At 37.9% G+C, this 26,403-nt stretch overlaps 1 protein-coding gene across 1 annotated transcript in view; it reads left to right on the top strand.

Moving 5' to 3' along the window:
• Window positions 1-3,477: 3,477 nt before the first annotated feature.
• Window positions 3,478-26,403, top strand: part of LOC136253308 (mucolipin-3-like) — an 86,931-nt gene continuing 64,005 nt past the window's right edge. Inside the window, exons 1-2 of the mRNA XM_066045950.1 lie at window positions 3,478-3,915; window positions 15,371-15,535. Of these exons, the coding sequence (XP_065902022.1) occupies window positions 3,550-3,915; window positions 15,371-15,535 (531 nt within the window). The 5' untranslated portion in view covers window positions 3,478-3,549. The remainder of the gene's footprint in view (window positions 3,916-15,370; window positions 15,536-26,403) is intronic.

The raw sequence follows: 26,403 nt of genomic DNA on the forward strand, positions 1-26,403 counted from the left end.
TTGAGAGATGCCAGCCAGCCACTACTTCGACAATTAGCATGTCATTTTTGTGATGGCAGTTCTGGAGATTAGAACAACTTTCCTTAGTCTTGAAAAATTTCTAGCAAACACATTCAGCATTGCTGTACTCGTTGAAAAACTCATGAAATACTTATGTAATGTAACTAGGTTTTGGCTACTTACAGACTGTTTACTGTACATATATTGTAGCATTGTACATAATCATTTTGATGTAAACTTGAGTGTTGTTTAATACTCCATAGAATTTCTCCAAGTTTATTACGGGATAATAATGAAACCATGGAAGTAGTTTCTACTAGATTCTCTACACTGCACAAGTGCAAAATTTCAAACCCATTTACGTGTACTGAGCAACACGTTACATTTCTGTTGAGATTCACATGTAATATAATGCTGCTCACAATCTTTAATGTTATGTAAAGGTTATCATGACTTGGGAATGTATTCAGGTGGTATTATTAAATGCCATTTAATAGTACCACCTGAATACGTCATCAAAGAAATAGCAAAGGTATTAATTGCTAAAATCAGGTTTCTCCTATATAAGTCAGTGCGAAGTAGTTTCCTAATTGACCATGTAGAGGTTTATCTCTCCAAGAGTTCAAATTACCAATCATATGCATCTGTTTGTAAGCTCTCCCATCGTCTTGGAACTTAACATAATTTCTAGCAACCAACTTTATATAAGGATCATCTGAGTTGTGGACATAAGAGGATAGATTTCGTCTTTCATGTTCAACAGCAAAAGTGGCAGAAATAAGACCCCTGCCACCAAGCCTCTGTGGAACATAAAGACGATCTACATCACTTTTCATCGCAAAACTACCATGCGTAGTGAGCAATTTTCTAGTCTCGATATCCAAAGCTTTTAAATCTGACTGTGACCATTTTAAATCTATCCTCTTATGTCCACAACTCAGATGATCCTTATATAAAGTTGGTTACTAGAGATTATGTTAAGTTCCAAGAGGATGGGAGAGCTTACAAACAGATGCATATGGTTGGTAATTTGAATTCTTGGAGAGATAAACGTCTACATGGTCAATTTTTAAGAGAAACATCCATTCAAGTCTGTACTAAATCACAAAGGTCATGGCTGCTAAATGGAAATGTTAAAAAAGAGATGGAAGCTACTGTGTTTGCTGCATAAGAACAATCAGGCTTTATCCACCAATGCCATCAAGGTAAATATCTTTAGGATGCCATGCTCTCCAAAGTGCAGACTGTGTGGATGTGCTGATGAGACTGTAGATCATCTGGTGAGTAGCTGCTCTTATTTAATTCAGAGGGAGTACAAGGGTAGGCATGATGCAGTTTCCTCACTTGTTCACTGGAAGTTGGCAAAGGAATGGATTTCCTGTTCAGGAATTTTGGTGGAAGCATTCACCTTGTAGTGTTTCGGATAGCAAGAACTGTAAGCTGTTTTGGGACTTTACAATTATCACTGATGCATGTATCCACCACAATCGTCCAGACATCACATTTGTAGACAAAAGATCTGATTTATTGTACCTCATTGATGTGGCTATACCGGGAGACTCTAGACTTTCTTCTAAGGCTGTAGAAAAACTAACCAAGTATGCTGAATTAAAGATTGAAATTTCAAGAATGTAGAGACCAAAGAAAGTGTCTGTCATACCAATCATTATAGGTGCTTTGGGATCGGTACCTATTGATTTGTCATCATATTTGGGAATGTTGACTCTACCATCCTCATTACTTCTAGATTTCCAAAGAACTGTAGCTACTGTTTAGTCTATTTTAAAACGTTATATGAACATTTGACTGTTTTCATTGTAGCTGTAGTTTTGTCCTGAGTTATTTAGAACTAGGCATGTATTATATACATACGTATACCAGCATATTTGTGTAATTTGTGTTGAGATAAATATACATGTGACCGGATTTCATATAACAAGGCTTCCATACACACAAAATCAAACTTACGTTTTTACCAGAAATGGATTGCTGGTCTAACACACTATCATATTCCACACCATACTTCCTTCAGGACTGGCAAATCTGGTTTCTGTAGCAGCTTTCTTCCGACCCTGTCAAAGTCACGAGTGGGAGATTCACTACCAGAGAAGTATGCCACGAAACGTCTATGTTTTTTCCATGAAATGTTAAATCGCCCCTATGAATGTACCATGAAAGTCAATTCATGGTTTGTTTCATGGGCCATGAAATGCGTCTCCAGATCAGATTATCATGGTAAATTCATGGCATTGCAGAGATTTAATGAGTGCAGTATCGATGAAATGTAAAATTCATGTAAAATTCATGGGATAAACCATAGGTAATTTCATGGATATTTCATGGTTATTTTCATGGCACTTTTATGTACTGTATCTGGTAGTGATTGGCGCCATTAAATGGCCATGGTTTTGTGATAAGGTGTGTGGTGAACTGGGACTTCACAGAGGGATCGCCAATAGTATTCTCAGTCAATTTGGAGAGATTTGAGGGCCACGGAGGACCCTCAAATCTAAAAATCGCAACCATCTGCAAGACCACAATGGTTAAATCAGCAGTGAAACAATAAGAAGAGGTTGCTGCTTCAAAATGCAGCAATTAACAAAGAGAATCTGACTCTCCCCAACTACTTAAAACTTAGCCCTTGAAATTAGGTTAGGCAATCCTAAGGCTACAGCACATGATGTTGTCAGACCTTCAGTGCTGGTTACTGTGAAGTGCTAATAATAAAATTAATACTTTAGGTTTAAGGAAGAAAATCCACCCCTCCTGAAGGAAGACTGAGTGTGGCCCCGACTAGACATTGGGTAACCTGCAGTTCAAATCCTGGGATTTTTCCTTACTTTGGCCCCTTTTCTGTTACACCTTATCAGTCAGTAAGTCAAGTCACTAGGTCTAAGTCCTTGAAATTAGGTTAGGTAATCCTAAGGCTACAGCACATGTTGCTGTCAGACCTTCAGTGCTGGTCACTGTAAAGTGCTAATAATAAATAATAATAGTAGCCTGCCTGGATCCGCCCCTGTATATTTGCATCAACGTACACGTCAATTCTTGGTTAGTAGGGTTATTTAGCTAATAAGGTTATGTGTATACTGAGTCGTCAACACTACACAGTAGCTACACTGTATCCAGAATGGGATGCTCACTACATCCAGAATGGGATGTCAATAATGGAAAGAAGTTTTGTGGAACTCTTGCAAAGCCTCACACCCAAAACTCTTGAATCACCAAAACACCTAGTCATAGCTACTGTAGCTACGTACCTAAAATCGCAACAAAACTTCAAACTTAGCCTCAATCTCTGAATTAGTAATATGCACCTTGATATGCACCCATTCATCCGTTGCTTCCAAATCAATTATTTCCATCTGGCTTATTCTATAAAGTGTAAGAGGGAAAAGCTTCTAGCTATTGAGCTTACGAAATGAAAAATGACATAATGTATGGGAAATTACCTTCATTGTGTGGGCCGATACTAACTGACGTTTTTCTGCTATAAAATCGTCTACGCTACTGATTTCGTGGACTCAAACGCCCAATAACGCTGCAACAATGGAAAGTGACTATAAATTATCTGATGATAAGCCGAGCTACCTTGCCAGGATCTTGACTGGTTTACGCACGTATACAATTGGTTCGTGTAATTACTCGTTTTGCCACAGTGGTGGCACCAACAACCCCGAAGAGGACATACAGCTGAAGGCACTTACAGTGAAGCTAAATGTCAAAGATAATATGCGCGGCGATCGGGAGGAGGAGGAGTGGAAAAGAAGAGCTGGTCGAGCGGATATGGAGATGAAGAAGCGGATTAGTTATCATTGTAAGAGTGTGATAGAGAAGTGGACAGATGAGAACAGGAGGAGATTTCCTTGGAAGTTAATACTTCATGTGTTACTTCTTGTAATAGTTACCGCACAGGTGAACGAACTAGCATTGATAAAACACGATCATGTTACCCTACTACTAAGTTAACTTTAAGTCTTATAACCTAATCTGACATGATAGTGTTTTATCATTGATCCCAAATTAGTACGTATGTTGAGAAATCTTGGGGTGAATTGACTGGCTATGAGTCCAGATTTTTTTCACGTTTTAACATGTTTCTGACTCCCTGTATTCAGACGATAATTGGGGTGTTTGGCGCCATTGCAGATGTGGTATATATATGTGTGTGTGGATTCACCAGTCATAATAATTATTTACAAAAAAGTTTACAAACAAGTACACAGAAACATTTGGAATTTTCAAATAGAAGAGGGACCATAGCACATCGATAAAAAACTACTAAAACAAGCTGGTATAGTGCACGATAATGAATCACAGTAAAACAATAAGAAGTGTTTATCCCTAATGTGTTCAAGATACCATAATGGAAATGCATAGTAGGGATATAACACTGTACTTCTTATTGTTTACTGTGATTTAATATCGTGCATTACTCCAGCTTATTTCAGTACTTTTTATTGATGTGCTATGGTCCTTGCTCTAGTTGAAAATTCCTAATTTTTCTGTGTATTTGTTTAAGGTGTCAGCTACATGGCTTTTTAGGAGGAGGTCTAATAACAACTGTTGTTGTACAGATATCAAGGATATGATCATGTATTCCAAGAAGGAATTATGTTAAGGAAGTGTATCATAATTATATATTCATTCTACTAAGAATAGTGATGCATGATTACCCATGCAATCATTCTATCCATTGGTTGTTATGGTTAAAATGACTATATATCCTGTGTTATACATTTAGAAATTCTTTGTACAGTATGGTCCATTTATAGCTTCACACATGCGTGACATTTTGGCGTAGCACCACACAGCACCACGGCGCTTGCCACGGAACATTGTTGTGTGGCCCGCGCTAGGTTTGTTGTGCCCACGCCAAGTTTGCACCATGGCACACGCGTGTGGTGTGCTACGCATGGCCCTTACTCGCTGTAATGCAAGCTGTCAACCATGCATGTACAGTTGTATAAACAACAAACTCTACAGTACATGTAGTTACGTGTCCTTATTATTTTTTATTTTACTGAGCAGTCAGCCCTGCTGGTGTGCTCAGGAAAACAAAAAGTACACTAATTACACAAAACAATTGCCTAATTACAAGTTGAGTAATGTTGTTGCAAAAGTGATGTAAATAATTCAGAGTCAGTTGTTTCGATGATAGTGGGTGGTAAGCTGTTCCATTCTTTTATAGTCCTTGAAAAATAACTGTTTTGATGAGATCTTGTGGACGACGTTGGTATGATGAAATGTAGTGGGTGGTATGACCTGGTTGTTCTCATTGATGGAAAGTAATATGACGGGAAGGAGATAGCAAGCTGATGATTCAGTACCCCGTGTAAAATTTACAGTCTGGATATCTTGCAACAAATCTCAAGAGATGTTCAAGATAATTCACTCATCATTGCTGAGACTGAGCTAAATCTGCTCTAGTGATTATAAATCCATCGCTGTACCTTTTTAATTTTTTTTTCTCTATTCATTTATTAGCTTTATAGTGCAATGTTACAGGTGTACATGGTTGCACAACAATAAAAGTGAGTTTGTCTACAGTTGCACTAAAGGTAATCTGGTAATACCAAACCCCATAGCTTAAATTAAGTACTTATCATTACTTATATAATTACAATTAGCTGTTAAGTGTATCAAAGTTGGGTGGCTTGGGATGTTTGGAGCAGATGCTACAAAAATGGAAACTATGCTGGTTGTCTGGATTGAAGTTTCTCATAAAATGCTGCCATAGGATCTTAGTTAGTTGAAAGTTAATGGTAGCAAAGGGTTGAGTTAAGTCAATTACTGGTAAGCTGTTGAAAGTTCGAGGAAGTCTGTTGAGGTAGAAGTTTCTTTGTTGATTAGATGACTTAAAAACATGTTTAAGTTTGTTACTGGAAGAAGACCTAGTAGAATGATGACAGAATTTGATGAAGGTCCGGATGTTGAAATGATTGGATGAATTTGAATTGATTTTATGAAGAACAAAATGTCACACTAGTCATAAATATACGTTAATGGTAGTAGGTTGAGTTTGATAAGGCAAGTTTTATAATCAGAAACATAATCATTGAGGATGTGTTTGGTAGCTCAGCACTGTATTCTTTCAAGAGCAGTGATATCTTGGATAAGGTAGGGATGCCACAATGGGAACAATACAGCAGCTGTGACTTTACTAGTACTATGTACAGAGTTTGTTTAGTTGTAGTGTTAATAGAATGGTTGAATGTACGTCTAAGCAATCCTAGGGTTCAATAAGCTTTGGATGAAATGTGGTTCTCCAGGACAGGTCGGTGGATAGAATGATACCAAGGTCACGATCAGCATTGAAACCGGGTCGGGTCATCCGGGTCACATTTTCTCCGGGTCATCCGGGTCTGACCCGGTTTACAATTTATCCGGGTCTGACCCGGATTGGATCACGTGAGAAACGAAATTGTTCGTTTGACGATGTGGAAACTTATAAACGCTATCGCGTAGCTCTTTCATGAGCCACGCCCACTTATCGCATTACCAACATACACGAGGTTAGCTATTTTCAGTAGGTGAAGACCTTTTTTTTTTTTTTTTTTGGTCTTCAACCTACAGCTAGGCTGAAGTTGCAATATTTACTCAACACGAATCGAACACTCAAAATGTAGACTTGTTCACTCGCTCGAGACTAGCCGAAACACGTCTCAGCTTTAATTAATCGGGTCACATCCGGGTCAAATCCGGGTCAGTGGGTCATCCGGGTCAGTGGGTCATCCGGGTCAGCAGTAGTGACCCGGTTTCAACGTTGGTCACGATGGTTGTTGCTAGATATTATCAAGGAATCATCAATGTTGTAAGAAGTAGGGAACTTTGTATTGAAGGAGAGGTGAATAAAATTCTTAGTGTTAAAAAATAAGTTTGAGTCTCAAGACCAGTCACATAAGGAGTTGAGGTCATCCTGGAGTTTGATAGAATCCAGTAGTTCAAAAATGAGTTTGTAGCATTTAGTGACATCTGCAAAAGATAAAGCATTGGAGTGATGAATGGATAGATACAAAATCATTAATGTAAACTAAGAACAAAAGTGGGCCAAGGACGCTCCCCTGAGACACACCTGATAAAATTGGAAGTAGAGTTGAGTAGGAACATTGAGTCATGCACATTGGTATCTGTTATAGAGATATGATTTGAACCACCACCACAGGTTTCCAGTAATGCCAATTTGCCACAATTTTAAAAGTAGCTCATTGTGAGGAACACGGTCAAAAGCTTTAGAAAAGTCTAAATAGATTACGTCTATTTGGGTTTTGTGCTCATAAATATCTTTGAGGAAGATAAGAAGTTGTTGCAAAGTTGAGCACCCTTTCATGAATCCAAATTGTGAGGTAGAGATACGACTAGAAATATGTTCAAGTAATTTGGACACAATGCAGAGTAGGGATATAGGTCTATATTTTATTTGGTAACACAATTTTTGTTGCCAGCTTTGAAAATAGGGGTGATGCAATGTATCTGCCATTCCAGGGCCGGAGGAGCTGGTCCGGTTGAGCTGGACCAATAATTTTGGTGTTCAATCAAGCTAAAGCTATTTCAACCATTTACTTAAATCCCAGCTTCCATTCACGCATGCAATCAGTGGACGACCTTACACACATGCATATTAATTTTACTGATGTTATATCAGAGGTATGGCGCAACTAACTGTTTATTCAACCTAACCAAAGTACAAAGGTGCTGCACTTACTGTAGCATCACACTCCTGTAAGCAGCGAACAACATATTATTATAGTAGGGATGTCAAAACCCTGCAAATTTACGGAATTTCTTCTCCAATAAAGTTCATTAAAAAGTGGCACAATGAATTGCGCATCCCTTAGACAGTTTAGGCACTAGAATTTTTCATTTCATAGTGATGAACTGGTCAAGGTAGTGCTCTTCTGGTGAGTTTCCTCGTGATTGGAGTAGCTAGGTGCGTGTGTTAGCCCCAATGTTAGTTCCCTACCTAGAAAATGTATGGAAGATGACAAAAGGCTAATTTTGTCGATCGCCATGTACAACAGCGTTCCAGTTAATCGATAGGTTAGTTTTCAGTCAGTGCAAGATTCAACTTGAATGCCTGTATTAGTTTCCTGGAAATTCTACGCAATTGATAATACAAAGTGATGTAATCACTCATACGTCGCTTGTTTTTGTTTTGTGTCATGGCTACCAATGGTGCTCAATAGAGAAGTCTGGAGAACCACTTATTTGTTTATTTAACAATTACTGGCTACCACAAAAGCAAATGTGGGAAACCAATACATCAATTTGCAGCATTTTTCGAGCTCTACAAGATGCCGTGGCTAAAACATGCATTTGTCAAACTTTTAAATCTGTTTGACATCCCTAATTACAGTAATCGATTGTGAGATCTAGCTAATCATCACGTGTGCTGACTGTGTGAGATTCTAATATTATTCATGCAAGTATCCCTTAGTGCACGTCTCTTCAAAGGCATCACACAAATAATTCTTTGTTCTCATTAGATAATAGATCACACACCTGCGGCACAGCACCGTTATGGAGGGAAGGCCACAGTCAGACTAGGCACCGTATTCCACAGCTGGGAACAATAGACCCATACTACTATCCATGAACTTATCAACTTTTGACTGTCCGGATCAACTTGAAACGAACCGTGACTTGACGTATGAGCTTCATCATCAGTGATCATTCTGGCAGGCTTTCAGTCTACAGCTGAGTGTAGCTACTGTAGGCTCCATTTCAGGGAATTTCACAATGCGGTATCCTGACTTCAACTACTAACTTGTCTCTGAAAGTTTTTCCATACCATACTCGATCATACTGCTACACTGGCGCCATGTTTACTTTTCTTCACCTCGTGATTTCTATTAGTATACGTGTATTTACGGGTCATGATTCACGCACACACTTTACAAGTGGTAACTAAATTATGGGTTGTGCTAAACTATGGCTCGTGCTAATTATGGTGTCAAAGCTTGTTAGGTACGACGTTGGACCTTCTGTTTCTCAAAACTATCCTACACTGCCAGATACACCAAATCACCCACTTTCATCATTTAATTTTCCACAACGTGAATTTGGGAAAAACCAAGTTGTCAAGCATTCTTGCCAGTTGCATTGGTTTTCTAATTGGGAATGGCTGCATTATGATGAGGATGATGACGTGGTATTTTGCCACTTTTGTGTTACAGCATTAGTGAAAAGGACAGTTAAGTGGATTAAGGGAGAAGCTGCCTTTGTATCTAAGGATACTGTAACTGGAAAGATGTTATTGTAAACATGAAGGATCAGACTGCCATAAGAGTGCCGTTGAAGCAATAGTAACATTGCCATCACAGTGTAAAGACATTGGAGAGCAATTATCCAAGCAAGTTTCTTCTGACAAACAAGTCAATCGACGATGCTTGCTAAAGGTGATTTCGAATGTAAGATTTTTAGCAAGACAAGGCTCATTAAAAAAAAGAAAATAGGAAAAATATTGTGCATTGTTATTGTATTAATTTCACTGTGTCTTACACAGGATGGCCTTCACTCACTATTAAAGTGTTCCGTGGAGGACTGGAAGGAGACTTCAGTTCACCTCAGCTACAGATTCTATGGATACTCTACACTTGCATTTTAAAATACTAGTATATGTATCGCCATTGCTATATTACTAGTTAATAGAGAAATATATTTGCAGGTACAAGTAGAATTCAACACTTAAAGAAAAGTTGCACGTTAGCAAAATGGGTTAATCCAGTTCATCTCGTGCAAGATCCTGTGTTGGTGTGTAAAAGAGACCTGGCGTGACCGGTAAAATATGAAGTGTTAGTTAATAATTGAATTTTAATAGTGCAATGCACAGTGAAGTACAGTAAGTATACATATACTGTAGTTTGGCTTTACACTTCATGACCACCACATGGCATTGGCTGTTGTAATGAACAATTATGTAATTGTATTATTTCAATTATGTAATTAATTAATAAACATAGTTATAACGTTGTATATCAGATCCAGGAATTTCTAGAACAATCTTTCTGTACCTATAAATTGTGCTTGTACAGAATTTATTCTCACTTTAATAAATCAGTTCTGACAGTGAAGTTGTTGCTGTGGTGCTCCTCCGGTGTTGTATTTTGATATTGGCTGATATTAGTCACACGTGGCACTCTCATGGTATAGTAATCTCTTTTTCCACGCGTGATAATGCCTTGTGCCATGGCATAGTAGTGATCAATCCCACGCATACCTTTTGCCACTGGAAAAATCGTGTGGCGCCACGTCAAAAACACCACGTGTGTGTGAAGTTATAAATGAACTGTACTGTATATAGACTATAATATATGTACCACTTTCACACCTCAGATCAAAGTAAAGCCAGTGCATATATATCAAATATTGCACTGACTCAAAATTTTAATGAGATATATGCACTGCTACCAATGCGTAAATCTCGTTAAAGCAGTGCGTATATCTCGTTAAGGCAGTGTGTATATCTCGTTAAGGCAGTGCGTATATCTCTGCCTTAACAAGATATACACACTGCCACCAGTGCGTACATCTCATTAACTTGGGACATTGCATACCTAATAAGTGTGCACACCATATGTGACCAAATTTTGGAAAACCGTCGATATACGCACAATAGACCGAATAGTAGCTAGCTACTGCACTTTTGTATTAAAACACATTTAAAAACTATGGGTAAAAAATGCAAGCTCCAGAAAAAAAATTATGCAAGTTTTTATCGCCTCACTGGTGAGTGATTTAAGCCTCCAATCTCGCCTCCAATGGATAAATTCTGGGCAACATCGTGTTTGCCTGTTCATAGGGAGTACAAAAATCTTTGTTTCATCTCCATACATGAAAGGGTTTCAAAGTTACAGACGTTTGTTTACGTTGCGGTGACGAAAGATTTACCGACGACCGTTTTTCAGTGAATTTTCCTTCCTTCTCGAACACAGAAGCATGCCTGGGGAAAACATTATACCTTGGTGGATGCGCAGATTCATGGCGCACACAATGAGCCAAGATTCAATTCCATACGCCATTGTATCAGTAAGTTATGATGGTTTACGTAAGCGCCTGTAGATTCTTTACTCGATGGCTTCTGAACATATCAATTTATTTGCTCGTCCAGCTGTCTAGTGCTGTATTTCCAATGCTACTTAACTTAAGAAGCTGAAACTTAGCTAGTCCATTCCTCTGTCCCTGTAGAAAACAGAGAATAAATAAAATGCATTTTGAAAATTGTGCGGATATTGACAGTTATCTAAAATGAAGTCTAATATCCAGAAATCTTTGATGTTATACTGTTATCCTCTGTTCTTATATAGGGAATCAAGCAAGCTGTGATTGTGGAATTGAATTCTGCCAAATACCTTGTGATTGTAGGATTCAATTTTAATACATCAACAGTAGTTTATTTTTTACTTTTGTAAATGTAGCAATTAAAGTAACATAATTAACACTATAGTCTCTTAAAATTGCTATAATAGCAAAAATAAAATCAAACTACTGTTTGATGTATTAAAATTGAATCCCACCACCACAGTTTATTTGGAAAAATTCTAACCCATAATCACAGCTTATTTGGTTCTCTATATAAGAGAAGGGTATAGCAACTAAAAATTTTGCCAATAGGTGGGTCTACATGCTAAAGTAGAATATATTAGTTATACCACGGGCGCCCGTGCTTTGCTTGTATATACACACTCGTACTTGGGCCTGTGGCCCTCATGCTTGTGTGTATATATCAGGTAAAGCATTCTTTCCTGTGGTATAACTATTACATATATATATATTATTAATTGTAAACCTCGTAAATGAGTATAAGTAATAGTTGTAACACTGTAAGGAGTGCATTGCCTGATATGTACGCGCGATGCCCTCGAGCGCGCAGCGCCCGAGGGCGAGTGCGTACATATCAGGTAATGCACGACTTAGAGGGCGAGTGCGTACATATCAGGTAATGCACGACTTACAGTGTTGCAACTAATATGTTACACTTCAAAGTAGCTTTTTAAAGCAGTTCTAACCCTTTCAAGTTACTTTTACAGTAGTTTTAAGCTCCTAAATTCACTTTTAAGTTAAATGCCTTTTATGTGGTTGAGGGTGCCTTTAATGTGGTCTGGCATTTGTCCAGGATCCTCTGTGGTGGTTGAATATATCATTATTGTTACTATATCAAAGCTTCATATTAGCTCTTACTATAACACTAGTACTTACTATGTAAGGTTTTCAAAATGTATAAGAAACCTTATCACCACGAGACAGTTTTGATTGTGGGATTCGGTTGGTCTCAATTGAGAGCCACAGGAGGCTCAATTGTAGGCCACAGGAGATCACTGAAGCCCACAATGTAAAGTGGATGTTGGTTATATAGGTTTCATGTACATTTTACTACAGTATTCAATAGTAAGAAGCATTAAAGCTGTACAGTTTGTGGAATGCAGTAATGAGTACTTTGCAGTGCGACATCTAGATGTTGCACTGCTAAGTGTGCCACATCACATTTGTAGCGTAAAGAATTCCTTTGATCTGAGGTGTGAAAGTGTTACATTACAATATATTAAATAATTTCAGTCACTGATTTTAGCATGATCTTGAAATTATCTACTGAGCAATCACAAGGGGGTAATTTGTTCCATTTGCTGATTGATCTGGGGAAGAAACTAAACTTGTAGGGGTTCACAGAGATTGAAAGCATTACAAATTTTATACTGTTTCCACAAGTGACTCTAGGTGCCAGTGTGATGTAATCTGGACAAGTAATTCGACAATCTTGTTAACAATCTTGAAAAACATAGTTAAACGTAATTCCTCATGCTGTCTGCTGATGGACTGCCAGTTACTGTAAGTGAATTCATCATGGCTGACACACTGCTTGATTGGCGGTAGTCTGATATCACAAAACATGCAGCACATTTTTGAATGGCTTCCAATTTATGGGTGTGATGTTGGGTATATGGTGACCATACAGTAGCTACATAATCTTAAATTTGTTTGTATATAGCTGCTTCTACAAAACTGGGTGTCCAGTTAATAGATTCCTGAACAGGCTATGCAACAAGCAGTGGCCAGCTAATAGTGGATCATGCTAGCAAGCAAAACATATTGTTAACAATGATCCCTTCAGTAATTTCTTAGGCTAAGTGTGATGTTTTCTAAATAGACCCTTTGCAAGTGAGCTGCTGCCATAGTAACATCCACTATCTTAGAGCACAATCCATTTTTGCAACCCTGATAGCATTGCTTTCTACAAGAGTAAAGCAAAACCCAGAAAGTAGATCTGCTTCTTTGGCATAGACCCAGGATCTCTCTAATGCTATCAGGGTTGCACAATGGGTTGTACTCCAAGATGGTACATGTTGCTATAGCAGCAGTTCACCTGCAATGGATCTATAGGGGTTCTAATACCGTATGTATGGAAAGATTCATTCTCTGCTGAAAAAACAGTATTGACTATATAGTCTTAAATGATTGCCATCCTATAATTCAAGCTTCTGTAACATGTGTACAGTATGTAGAATATAGTTATCCAGTGGTTTGATATGACACGGAAATATTTAAATACTATAAGAGTGGTATAGGGTACACAAAGTGTTCAATAATTAGTCGATGAAGATTGCTGTTTTGCGGTGTGTGCATACTGTACCAACACAGTGTTTGACAATTATCACTAGTGCTGTGTCGTTCATTCGTAGTTTATTGCTGTGATTTAACATTGGGATCAAATTAATATGGAATGCTTCAAACTGGAAGTCATTGCAGTTATATAAATGAATTGCATTTGATGAATATGGCCCACTGAGTGAAAACTCGACAAGTTGTCAATTATCTTGAACTTTATTTTATGACTTTTCTGTAGTTTAGAGCAATAAACCAATGTGCTGTTACAGGAAGTTTAATCAACCATATTTAATTCACGAGTACAACAGGTTAAAGAGTTGAGGCTTGTGTCATTATATGTATGTTCACCATGAACTGGGGAATTTATCAAGGTACAGTTTTTGGCCCAGTTATATCAACCCATGCTATCAAGCATGCAAGCAAGCTGAAACAATGATGATAAAGTCATGTTTTACTACAAATTGAAATAAACAAATGCAAATAATTCATGCTTACTTTGATCATACAAATTGAACGAAGATATTCTTATAATAACTCCATGAAGAGGCAAATGCAGTGATGTATTAAATATGTGACCGGCTAAACAAGACTAACATTATAAATGCAGTATATGTGTTGTGTAATACAAATACTTTGGTGAGCATTAATTAAAATAAGGTCTATACAAGTTTTCATACCCACATTTTCGAAAACCTCATAGCAATAAACCCTAAAGCCAGCCTATTACAATTGCAAACACAATAAAGAATGACTATTTATGTACAATAGCCAAGCAGATTCATGGATGTATCTTTCAAAAAAAGGCAAGAGTTAGAAAGTAGAGTCGGCAGTCAAGAAATGGCTGTAACGCCAATCAGTTTGATAATGTTAAAACTGTATACAATGAATGTGTTAGTGATGTACCATTATTTGTGTAGATTTTGAACATGTTTGTCTACCACCAGTTTATACAGATATGTGTGTGGGCCTTTTAGTGTTCAGACAGGTCGAAGTATATATCCAATCCAAGACCTAGTGACATACAAACATTCTGTACAGCAATTAGTACACATTCCAAAATAAACACCAAAATGATTTATATATAAAGCAGTAACTTTGTATTTCATAGATATCAATGGAAATGTACATAATACATAAACCAATTTGTGCAAGTTAGTGATTTTTCAAAATGTTTTCACACATGAATGGCATCATAATTATTTTACACATTCATAACATATTGTGTGCATTTTGAAATAGCAGCATAAATTGGTACAGTGGTCATCTCTAAACAAGGCAAATTAATTTTAAACCCACATCCAAATAAAAATTTTGCGTATTGCCTTTATTATAATCCATAGTATTAACTAGGGCTGAAACAGATACTAATACTCAGTGAGTACTCATTGCAGATTTTGGTACTCGGATAGTAAAGTTGGTACTTGAGTACTAGTTAAGATCACATGACGCAACTCACATGATGTATTTGTCATCTGGGAGTGACACAATGAAGGCTGTTGAGTTTGATTGGTATAACTTTTTGTCGGACACTAACATCAGTACTTAGTGCTGTAAGTCAGTATTAAACATGTCAATTGGGTATGACTACAATTTAACAAAGCTAGTATTCATGAGTACTCAATCATTAACTCGAGCGAGTACTCGAATACTAAATAACCATGATCGTTTCAGCCCTAGTATTAACTGCCTAATCATCAACCCAAATGCTTACTTGAATAGTGAACTGAGTGCATATAGGTTCGTTATCTATTTTGTACTGTATACACAGGTGTCCATCTATGCAAATGAAAAGTTTGAAGTGACAAGTTTTGTGGCTGAAAATCTTGAAATATTTAGGGAGCATTTCATCATATTAGACTCCAATGACCAACCAGTTAAAGACCTACACAAATTCTCTGATGTATACAATCAGATAACGCGTGTTGTTGAATCTGTAAGTTATTCTATAAGTAAAGTTTGTATGTATGTCATCCACATGTAATGCTACAACAGCACTGTTAAAATTTAGGAGTAATCATAACACTTTACAGGTGTCCATGTTAAAGTTCAAATTCAACACCCTAGAAGTAGCTGTAAAGGTGCTATGATGACACTCACAAGGTGTTACAGGGGAGCGCTAAAGTGTTACAAGAGGTGGTTGATAGCTATAGTGAGGTGTTATAGTGACACACTAGACATTTATTTTAATTTTCCAAAACTTTGATGGACTTTGATACATGGATAGTTATTTAGGAAACACAATAATTATTGACCTGTGAAATACAGTAATTCAACAGGATTATAACTATCTAATCAAAAACAGCCAAGCTGTAAAAAAAGGTGCGGCCCCCAAAAAGGCCATGGTGAAAAAAGATGTGAAATCCAAGGTGGCGGCCAAGAAATGGCTGTGATGGTAGGTTAATGGTAAAAATTTTAATAACGACGATTCAGGTGAATTTGGTGCCAAGACCAAGTGGCACAAAATTCACCTGAATTGTCGTTATTAAAATTTTTACCATTAACCTACCATCACAGCCATTTCTTGGCCGCCACCTTGGATTTCACATCTTTTTTCACCATGGCCTTTTGGGGGCTACACCTTTTTTTTACAGCTTGGCTGTTTTTGATTAGATATCACTTCTTTTTGTGTTTGTATACTGCAAAGCCGGCCAATGGCTGGCTTTGGGTTTTTTTTAACCCATGTGTTTTTTCTTTACCACAAGAAGAAGAAAAGAACTTATAGAAGATTTTTAATACTTCAATTATTTTTGATTTTATTAGTAATTATACAAATTATATACATATATTTATTACATGCCCATTATTCCCAACAGGATATTATTTTGCAGCTGATCTCTCTACTGGGTGACTTGAAATGTAGCTGAACTATCTATAAGGTGACCTCTTCTAGCTGATCTCTCTACAGGGTGATTTGTTTCTAGATGAACTCTCTACAGGTGATTTGTTTGCAGCTAAACTCTCTACATGGTGGTTTCTTTGTAGCTGAACTCTCTACACGATGGTTTCTTTGTAGCTGAACTCTCTACAAGGTGACTTCTTCTAGCTGAACTCTCTACAGGGTGATCTTTTTGTAGCTGAACTCTCTACAGGGTGATTTGTTTGCAGCTGAACTCTCTACATGATGGTTTCTTTGTAACTGAACACTCTACAAGGTGACTTCTTCTAGCTGATCTTTCTACAGGGTGCTTTCTTTGTAGCTGAACTCTCTATATGATGGTTTCTTTGTAGCTGAACTCTCTACAAGGTGACTTCTTCTAGCTGAACTCTCTACAGGGTGATCTTTTTGTAGCTGAACTATCTACAGGGTGATTTGTTTGCAGCTGAACTCTTTACATGATGGTTTTTTTTGTAGCTGAACTCTCTACAAGGTGACTTCTTTTAGCTGAACTTTCTACAGGGTGATTTCTTTGTAGCTGAACTCTATATGATGGTTTCTTTGTAGCTGAACTCTCTACAAGGTGACTTCTTCTAGCTGATCCCTCTACAGGGGGATTTGTTTGTAGCTGAACTCTCAACAAGTGATTTATTTGCAGCTGACCTCTTTATGTGGTGGTTTCTTTGTAGCTGAACTCACTATAAGATGACCTCTTCTAGCTGATCTCTCTCCAGGGTGATGTGTTTCTAGCTGAACTCTCTACTGGTGATTTGTTGCAGTTAAACTCTCTACATAGTGGTTTCTTTGTAGCTGAACTCTTTACAAGGTGACTTCTTCTAGCTGAACTCTCTACAAGGTGATTTCTTTGTAGCTGAACTCTCTACATGATGGTTTCTTTGTAGCTGAACTCTCTACAAGGTGACCTCTTCTAGCTGATCCTTCTACAGGGCGATTTGTTTGTAGTTGAATTCTCTACATGGTGATTTGTTTGAGGCTGAACTCTCTACATGGCGGTTTCTTTGTAGCTGAACTCTCTACAAGGTAACTTCTTCTAGCTGATCCCTCTACAGGGCAATTTGTTTGTAGTTGAATTCTCTACACGGTGATTTGTTTGAAGCTGAACTCTCTACATGGCGGTTTCTTTGTAGCTGAACTCTCTACAAGGTGACCTCTTCTAGCTGATCTCTCTACAGGGTGATTTGTTTCTAGCTGAACTCTCTACAGGTTATTTGTTTGCAGCTAAACTCTCTACATGGTGATTTCGTTGTAGCTGAACTCTCTACACGATGGTTTCTTTGTAGCTGAACTCTCTACAAGGTGACTTCTTCTAGCTGATCCCTCTACAGGGGGATTTGTTTGTAGCTGAACTCTCAACAAGTGATTTATTTGCAGCTGACCTCTTTATGTGGTGGTTTCTTTGTAGCTGAACTCACTATAAGATGACCTCTTCTAGCTGATCTCTCTCCAGGGTGATGTGTTTCTAGCTGAACTCTCTACTGGTGATTTGTTGCAGTTAAACTCTCTACATAGTGGTTTCTTTGTAGCTGAACTCTTTACAAGGTGACTTCTTCTAGCTGAACTCTCTACAAGGTGATTTCTTTGTAGCTGAACTCTCTACATGATGGTTTCTTTGTAGCTGCACTCTCTACAAGGTGACCTCTTCTAGCTGATCCTTCTACAGGGCGATTTGTTTGTAGTTGAATTCTCTACATGGTGATTTGTTTGAGGCTGAACTCTCTACATGGCGGTTTCTTTGTAGCTGAACTCTCTACAAGGTAACTTCTTCTAGCTGATCCCTCTACAGGGCAATTTGTTTGTAGTTGAATTCTCTACACGGTGATTTGTTTGAAGCTGAACTCTCTACATGGCGGTTTCTTTGTTGCTGAACTCTCTACAAGGTGACCTCTTCTAGCTGATCTCTCTACAGGGTGATTTGTTTCTAGCTGAACTCTCTACAGGTTATTTGTTTGCAGCTAAACTCTCTACATGGTGATTTCGTTGTAGCTGAACTCTCTACACGATGGTTTCTTTGTAGCTGAACTCTCTACAAGGTGACTTCTTCTAGCTGAACTCTCTACAGAGTAATTTGTTTGCAGCTTAACTCTCAGAGTCTACATGATGGTTTCTTTGTAGCTGAACTCTCTACAAGGTGACTTCTTCTAGCTGAACTCTCTACAGGGTGATCTTTTTGTAGCTGAACTCTCTACAGTGTGATTTGTTTGCAGCTGAACTCTCTACATGATGGTTTCTTTGTAGCTGAACTCTCTACAAGGTGACCTCTTCTAGCTGATCTCTCTACAGGGTGATTTGTTTCTTGCTGTGTGAACTCTCTACAGGTGATATGTTTGCAGCTGAACTGTCTACATGGTGGTTTCTTTGTACCTGAACTCTCTACAAGGTGCTAGCTGATCCCTCTACAAGGTGACTTCCTCGAGCTGATCTCTCTACAGGTTGTTTTGTTTGTAGCTGAACTCTCTACAGGGTGATTTGTTTGCAGCTGAACTCTCTACAGGGTGATTTGTTTGTAGCTGAACCCTCTACAGGATGGTTTCTTTTGTTACTGAACTTTCTACAAGGCAACTTTTTCTAGCTGATCTCTCTACAAGGTGACTTCCTCTAGCTGATCTCTCTATAGGGTGACTTGTATCTAGCTGAACTATCTACAGGATGATCTGTTCATAGTTGAACTCTCTACAGGTTAATTTGTTTGTAGCTGAAACCTCTTGTTTCAAACTGATCTCACTGTAGCATAACTTCTTTGTAGCTTAACTCTCTACAGAGTGATTTTTTTTGTAGCTGAACTGTATATAGGGTGGTTTGTTTGTACCTGAACTTCCTACAGGGTGATTTGTTTATAGCTGAATGCTCTGCAGGGTGATTTGTTTGTAGTTGATCTCTCTACAGGGTTTCTTTGCAGCTGAGTTCTCTACAGGGTGACTTCTTCTAGCTGAACTCTCTCTTGTTTCTAGCTGATCTCTCTACAGAGTAACTTGTTTGTATAGCTGAACTCTTTACAGAGTAGTATTTTGGTTGCTGAACTCTCTACACGGTGACTTGTTTGTAGCAAAATTCTTTACAGAGTGACTTGGTGGTAGCTGAATTCTCTACAGAGTGACTTATTTGTAGCCGAATTCTCTACAGAGTGACTTACTTGTAGCTGAACACTGTATAAACTATAAAGTGACTTGTCTGTAGCTGAACTCTCTTCAGGGTTACTTGTTTGCAGGTGATCTCTATAGAGTAACTTGTTTGTATAGATGAATACTTTACAGGATAGTTTCTTTGTAGCTGAACTCTCTCCACAGTGACTTGTTTGTAGCTGAATTCTCTAGAGAGTGTAGCCGAACTCTCTACAGGGTGCATTACTTGTTTATAGCTGAACTCTCTTCAGTGTGACTTGCAATGTTATGAATCACTACAGCGATATATTTGTAGCTGAACTCTCTATAGGGTGGCTTGCTTCTTGCTGAACTGTCTATAAGATTAACTGTTTGCAGCTGAACTCCCTACAGAATATGGTAATAGAATTCTATAATGGAGTAAATAAATTAGTTGAATGCTGTATTAGGGTGACTGTTCTATTAGAGTATCTCTATCTCGCATTTGCTACACGGAGTTGGCTTTCAAATCATAACTCAGTGGTTTGTAATCCAATTCTTCTATACTACTGCAAGGACTTTCAATGAAGATTATTCCAGCTATACACCAATTTTCAGCTCATTGCTCTAAGCGGTTTGCCTAGTAGGCGTGAAAACTAATACTTTTTATTCCTAAAAATTGATCGCGTAATTGTGACACAGGTTGGGTTTTGTGTCATATCTCCGTGGTCTTTATCTCGATTCCTTTCAAACTACCAAAAGGCACTCCTACGATGGTTACTCCATCTACATAGCAATTTTCAACTCATTCCATGAAGCGGTTTACCCTGTAGGCGTGACAACAAATCAATCTTGTTTTACGCAAATAATCGGTCATAACTCCTGAATCATTCACCGGATTTGCACCAAATTTGATGCTAAGATTTGCCTTTGTACTCCCCTTCTGTGTGCCAAATTTCAAGGCGATCGGAGTACGCGTTTGCTTGTTATAGCAATTTTTGCAAGTGTGCGAAAAGACGAAGAAGAAAAAAAATAAAGAAAAAAAAAACGAAACTTTGGCCACTTGTATCTCGGAAATGGCTTGAGTGATTTCCTTAAAATTTGGAATGTAGACTCCCCTAGCTGGCGGGCAACTCTGCAGCAAATTTGGTTCTAATCGGATGAGGTATCACCGAGATACAAATGTGTGAAAATGACGTTTTCTTTCTTCCTGTCAATATACTCACGGTGTGGCGCGCCGGCTTCTTGGGCCGCACGACACACTATTGTGTATCTTGATACACCTACTTTCTTGTCTTGCTACATTTTATGGAAGTTGAAAAATGTACTAACTACCAGAAAAGTTTCAATTGTGAGATTTCATTCACATGGATGTCACAGATGCACCGGTGTGACTATGACACCTCTTAAGGTGTTAAGGGTGCTGTAATAACACCCTGTAGGTGTTGTGGTAATACCTCAATTTTAACAGTGAAGCTATACTTTAACTTCCAATTGTGTGATAACATCAAGACACACGGTAGTGTGTCGTACAGCCCAAGAAGCTGGCGTGTCACACTGTGAGTATACAGTATTAATACGAAGAAAGAAAACATGATTTTCACACCTTTGTAGCTCCGTGATCTCTCATCTGATTGAAACCAAATTGGCAACAGAAGTGCTGGCTAGGTGTGGAAGTCCACAAACCAAATTGGAAGAAATTCACTCCAGCCATTTCCAAAATACGAGCAACCAAAGTTAGAGTTTTTTCTTCTTCTACTTCTACTTTTCGCACACTTTACAAAAACCACCATAAAAAAACGAATGCATACCCCAATCAGGCTGAAATTGGCACACTTAAAGGGCTCATTAAGGCGGATCTCAGTACCAACATTGGTAGGAATCTGATGAACATTCGCTGAGGTATGACCAATTATTCACGTAAAAAAGTTGAAGGTTTGTCACACCCACAGTGTAAAGCCTTTGAAGGAATGATCTGAAAATCGCTATGTAGATGGAGTAACCATCGTAGGAGTGTCTCTTTGTGGTTTGAAAAGAATCAAGCTAAAGGCCATCGAGATATGACACAAAACCCAGCCTGTGTCAATCAATTTTTATGAATAAAAAACTATTAGTTTTTCACGCCTACCAGGCAAACCTCACTGAAAATCGGTGTGTAGCTGGAATAATTATCTTAGAAAGTCCTTGCAGTAGTACAGAAGTATTGGAATACAAATCACCGAGTTATAGTCTAGTAGATTTAAGGTTGGACCCAGAAAAAATTCAAAGAAAGCTGGTTTTGGTATCATTAGAAAGCAAATTTTTCATAGAATAACATACCCAAAATCCTCTGAAATCCACCTTGGGGAAAAAATTTTATGGCCAATTTAGTATTGAGGCATATGTGACTGGATTCAGTAAAGTGGATCTTCCACACATATCCAATTTACCAACTTTGACAACTCATAACGTAATAGTATTTACTTGAAATTTGATCAGTAGTGAGCACCAGCATCACTTATTAGTTGCAGAAAATTTCAGATTGATATTCACCTTGTACACTAAGTTGTGGTTTCTTTATTAAATGCATTTGGTAGACCAATTTTTGTAAATCTGGTCATTTGTGGCTAACAAAAATGCATATTATCCTTAAAATATTTTCTCATAAGAAATTCATTGCAATCAATATTAGCTGTATGAAATAAGAGTAAGACTGGTTATAGAAATAAAAAGGTGCCTATCATGTAAGTTTGAACAGATATATTTGTCACGATTATTGTAAACAGTTTCGTCAGCACTTCTGTAACTATCTCCCCTGCAACTACCACATGCTGCAACATACTTTAATCCATGATTACACTGAGAGTGTAATGTTGCTACCACGTGGATTTGTAGTAGAAAGCTTGCATTTATATTGTACAAATTTTAGTTAAGACGTCTGGTTCTGGTCCCATGTCTGTTATCATCAGTTGCATACAGCCTCGATCCTTCTAGTTTCCAGCTCCATTATGGTAATGGATCAAGTTAGTCATTAACTTCCTTCTAATGAATGACTTGTAGATGCACATACAAGTTGTGAAAGTGTGTTGCTCTTGCAATCATTTGCACATCATTTTCTTCTTGATTAAACCAACTTTATCCTGTTCAAATGTTGCAGATGTTGTATCACAGCCACTCCATGCAAGCATGTGAAAAGAGAAGATTTAATTATGACATTACAGTAGGACCTACTGTATGTGCCCAATAATGTCATCAATTTTCCAATGCTCAAATGTTTCCCAACCTCTGAAAGAAAATATATACTTGCTATGTTCTGGTGCACCATGCATGAGGACAAGAACATCAGTGTCATCAGCTACAACACACTTTACTTCCTTCAATTACATTGAACAATCAGTGTGTCAGTATCCAAATTACTCTGATGCACAATCTGGCCATCATCTCTCAGATATCGGACAATCAATGCAAATGATGTTTGCTCTTTTCATTTACAAGAAAACTTCCTGACTTTTGTATGCTTCCATAGATTCACTTGACTGAATATCTGCACCTGCACATACCATAACATACCTGGGGATGCTGACAGCCCTACACACTGATTGCACACATAGAGATTCTGACATACTGAAGGTCCAATGTGCACTTCAATTTTGATATTGAAGGAAGTAGAGTGACTGTTGTGGCTGATAACAATAATGAAATTCTTGTGCTACTGGTGCATGCTGTAGCAGAACATGACAAGAACGTATCTCTTTTCATTTAGAGGTTGTAAAACATTAATTTTGAAGATTTGGAAAAATGCTGACGTTATTGGACATATATATATAGGTCCTCTTTTCACATGCCTGGGGTGGCTGTGATACAATGTCCGCAACATTTGAATAGGTAAAGTCGGCCTAATCAGCAATCAAATGATGTGCAAACGATTGAAAAGTTAATGATGGATTGTATCAAGAGTTCATATTACGAACTCTTGATTGTATAATGCAACAATTGCACATGTTTAAAAAAGTTGGAGTTTGATGGGAATCAGTCTGATTCATTGAGGAGTCTCAGGTATACAAACAAAGTACATGGAAATGGTGGCATCAGAAAGTTATTACACATGCGAGCTGTGTAAGTGTGCTAACCCTTGCAGTTGGCTGGATGGAGTTTTCAGGATCAATGGTTTTAGCTGATGCAAGAAGTTATTCATTGGAGGGAACTTAATATGGGGCTGGAAACTAGAAGGATTAAGGCTGCAACCGATGATGATAGACATGGGATCAGTCCCATAGGTTGTATAATTAATTTTGTACAATATAAATTCCAGCTTTCCACTGCAAATCCATGTGGTAACAATATTATGCTCTTGTTGCAAACATGGATTATTAGTGTGTTGCAAAATGTGGAGGAGAGAGAGTTGCAGAAGTGCTAGGGAAACTGTTTCTTATGAAAAAATAATTTAAGGATAACACATTTTTGCTGGTCACAAATGACCAGATTTGCAAAAATGGGTTTGCAAATGCATCCGTTTGAGAAACCACAACTTAGTGATCAAGTTGAATATCAATCTGAACTTTTTGCCACCTAATAAATGATGCTAGTGCTCACTACTGATCAAATGTTAAGTCAATACCATTTTCCAATCTGAAGTTATGAGTTGTCAAAGTTGGTATAATTGGATATGCGTGGAAGATCTACTTTCCTGAATCCAGGCACATACTACGCAATACTAAATTGGCCATAAAAAAATTTCCCCAAGGTGTATTTTAGAGGATTTTGGATATGTTATTCTATGAAAAATTTGCTTTCTAATGATATCAAAATCAGCTTTCTTCGAATTTTTTCTGGGTTCACCCCTTATTTCAGTTACATCTACCGGACTATTATGATTCGAAAGCCAACTACGTGTAGCAAATGCCAGATCGAGATACTCTAATAGAACATTTACCCTAATAGAACATTCAGCTACGTTTATCATTTACTCCATTATAGAATTATATTTGATTGCAAGTTATTCTGTAAGGAGTTCAACTACTAACAGTTTATCTTATAGTCAATTCAGTTACAAACAAGTCATTGTGTAGAGAGTTCAGCTACAAAGAAACTACCCAGGAGAGAGTTCATCTGTATAAATAAGTTAGCTATCCTATAAAGATCAGCTACAAACAAGTTACTTTATACAATGTTCAGCTGCAAGTAAGTCACTCTGTAGAGAGTTCAGCTACAAACAAGTCACTCTGTAGTACAAACAAGTCACCGCATAGAGAGTTCAGCAACCAATCAAAAAAACCACCCTGTAAAGAGTTCAGCTATACAAACACTATAGAGAGATCAGCTAGAAACAAGAGAGATCTCAGCTACAAACTTAACAGATCGCACTGTAGAGTATTTAGCTAGAGAGATCAACTATAGAAACAAGTCATGCAGTTGAGAGATCAGCTACGTAGAAGACATCACCTTGTAGAGAGTTCAGGCACAAACAAATCACCCTGCAGATAGTTCAGCTACAAACAAATCACCCTGCAGAGAGATCAGCTAGAAGAAGTCACCTTGTAGAGAGTTCAGTTACAAAGAAATCACCATGTAGAGAGGTTAGCTACAAACAAATCACCTGTAAAGAGTTCAGCTATGAACAGATCACCCTGTACAGAGTTCAGGTAGAAACAATTCACCCTGTAGAGAGATCAGTTAGAAAAAGTCAACCTGTAGAGATATCTGACTCAGCTGGAAGAAGTCACCTTGTAGAGAGTTCAGTTACAAAGAAATCAACCTGTAGAGAGTTCAGCTATGAACAGACCACCCTGTAGAGAGTTCAGCTAGAAACAAGTCACCCTGCCGAGAGATCAGCTAGAAACAAGTCATCCTGTAGAGAGACCAGCTACAAGAAGTCGCTTTGTATGTAGAGAGTTCAGCTACAAAAAAAACACCCTGTAGAGAGTTCAGCTGCAAACAAATCACTCTGTAGAGAGATCAGCTGGAAGAAGTCACCTTGTGCAGAGTTCAGCTACAAAAAAATCAGAGTTCAGCTGCTAACAAATCACCTGAAGAGAGTTTAGCTAGTAACAAGTCACCATGTAGAGAGATCAGCTAGAAACAAGTCATCCTGTAGAGAGATCAGCTACAAAGAAACTATCCCGTACAGAGTTCAGCTACAACAAGTTACCCTATACAGAGATCAGCTAGAAACAAATCATCTTGTAGAGAGTTCAGTTACAAACAAATCACCCTGGAGAGAGTTCAACTATAAACAGATAGCCCTATAGAGTGTTCAGCTAGAAACAAATTACCCTGTAGAGAGAATCCTGTAGAGAGTTCAGCTACACACAAATCACCCTGTAGAGAGTTCAGCTACATTTCAAGTCACCCAGCAGAGAGATCAGCTGCAAACAAGTTATCCTATGAGAAATAATTGGCATGTAATAAATATTTATATATGATTTGTATAATTACTGATAAAATCAAAAATAGTTAAAGTTTAAAAAAAATGAAAATCTGCTTTAAATCTTGATTATGATAATGGTTAAATCTTTTTCTTCTTCCTGAGGTAAAGAAAAAAAGATAGGTTGAAAGAGCCCCATTTGGGGTATACAATTGCAAAAAGAAGTGATATCTAATCAAAAACAGCCAAACTGTAAAAAAAGAGTGTGGCCCCCAAAATGCTATGGTGAAAAAAGATGTGAAATCGAAGGTGGCGGCTAAGAAATGGCTGTGATGGTAGGTTAATGGTAAAAATTTTAATAATGACAATTCAGGTGAATTTTGTGCCAAGACCAAGTGGCACCAAATTCACCTGAATTGTCATTAAAATTTTTACCATTAACCTACCATCACAGCCCTTTCTTGGCCGCCACCTTGGATTTCACA

The sequence above is a fragment of the Dysidea avara genome, chromosome 4 (assembly GCF_963678975.1).
Source record: "Dysidea avara chromosome 4, odDysAvar1.4, whole genome shotgun sequence".
NCBI classification, from domain to species: domain Eukaryota; kingdom Metazoa; phylum Porifera; class Demospongiae; order Dictyoceratida; family Dysideidae; genus Dysidea; species Dysidea avara.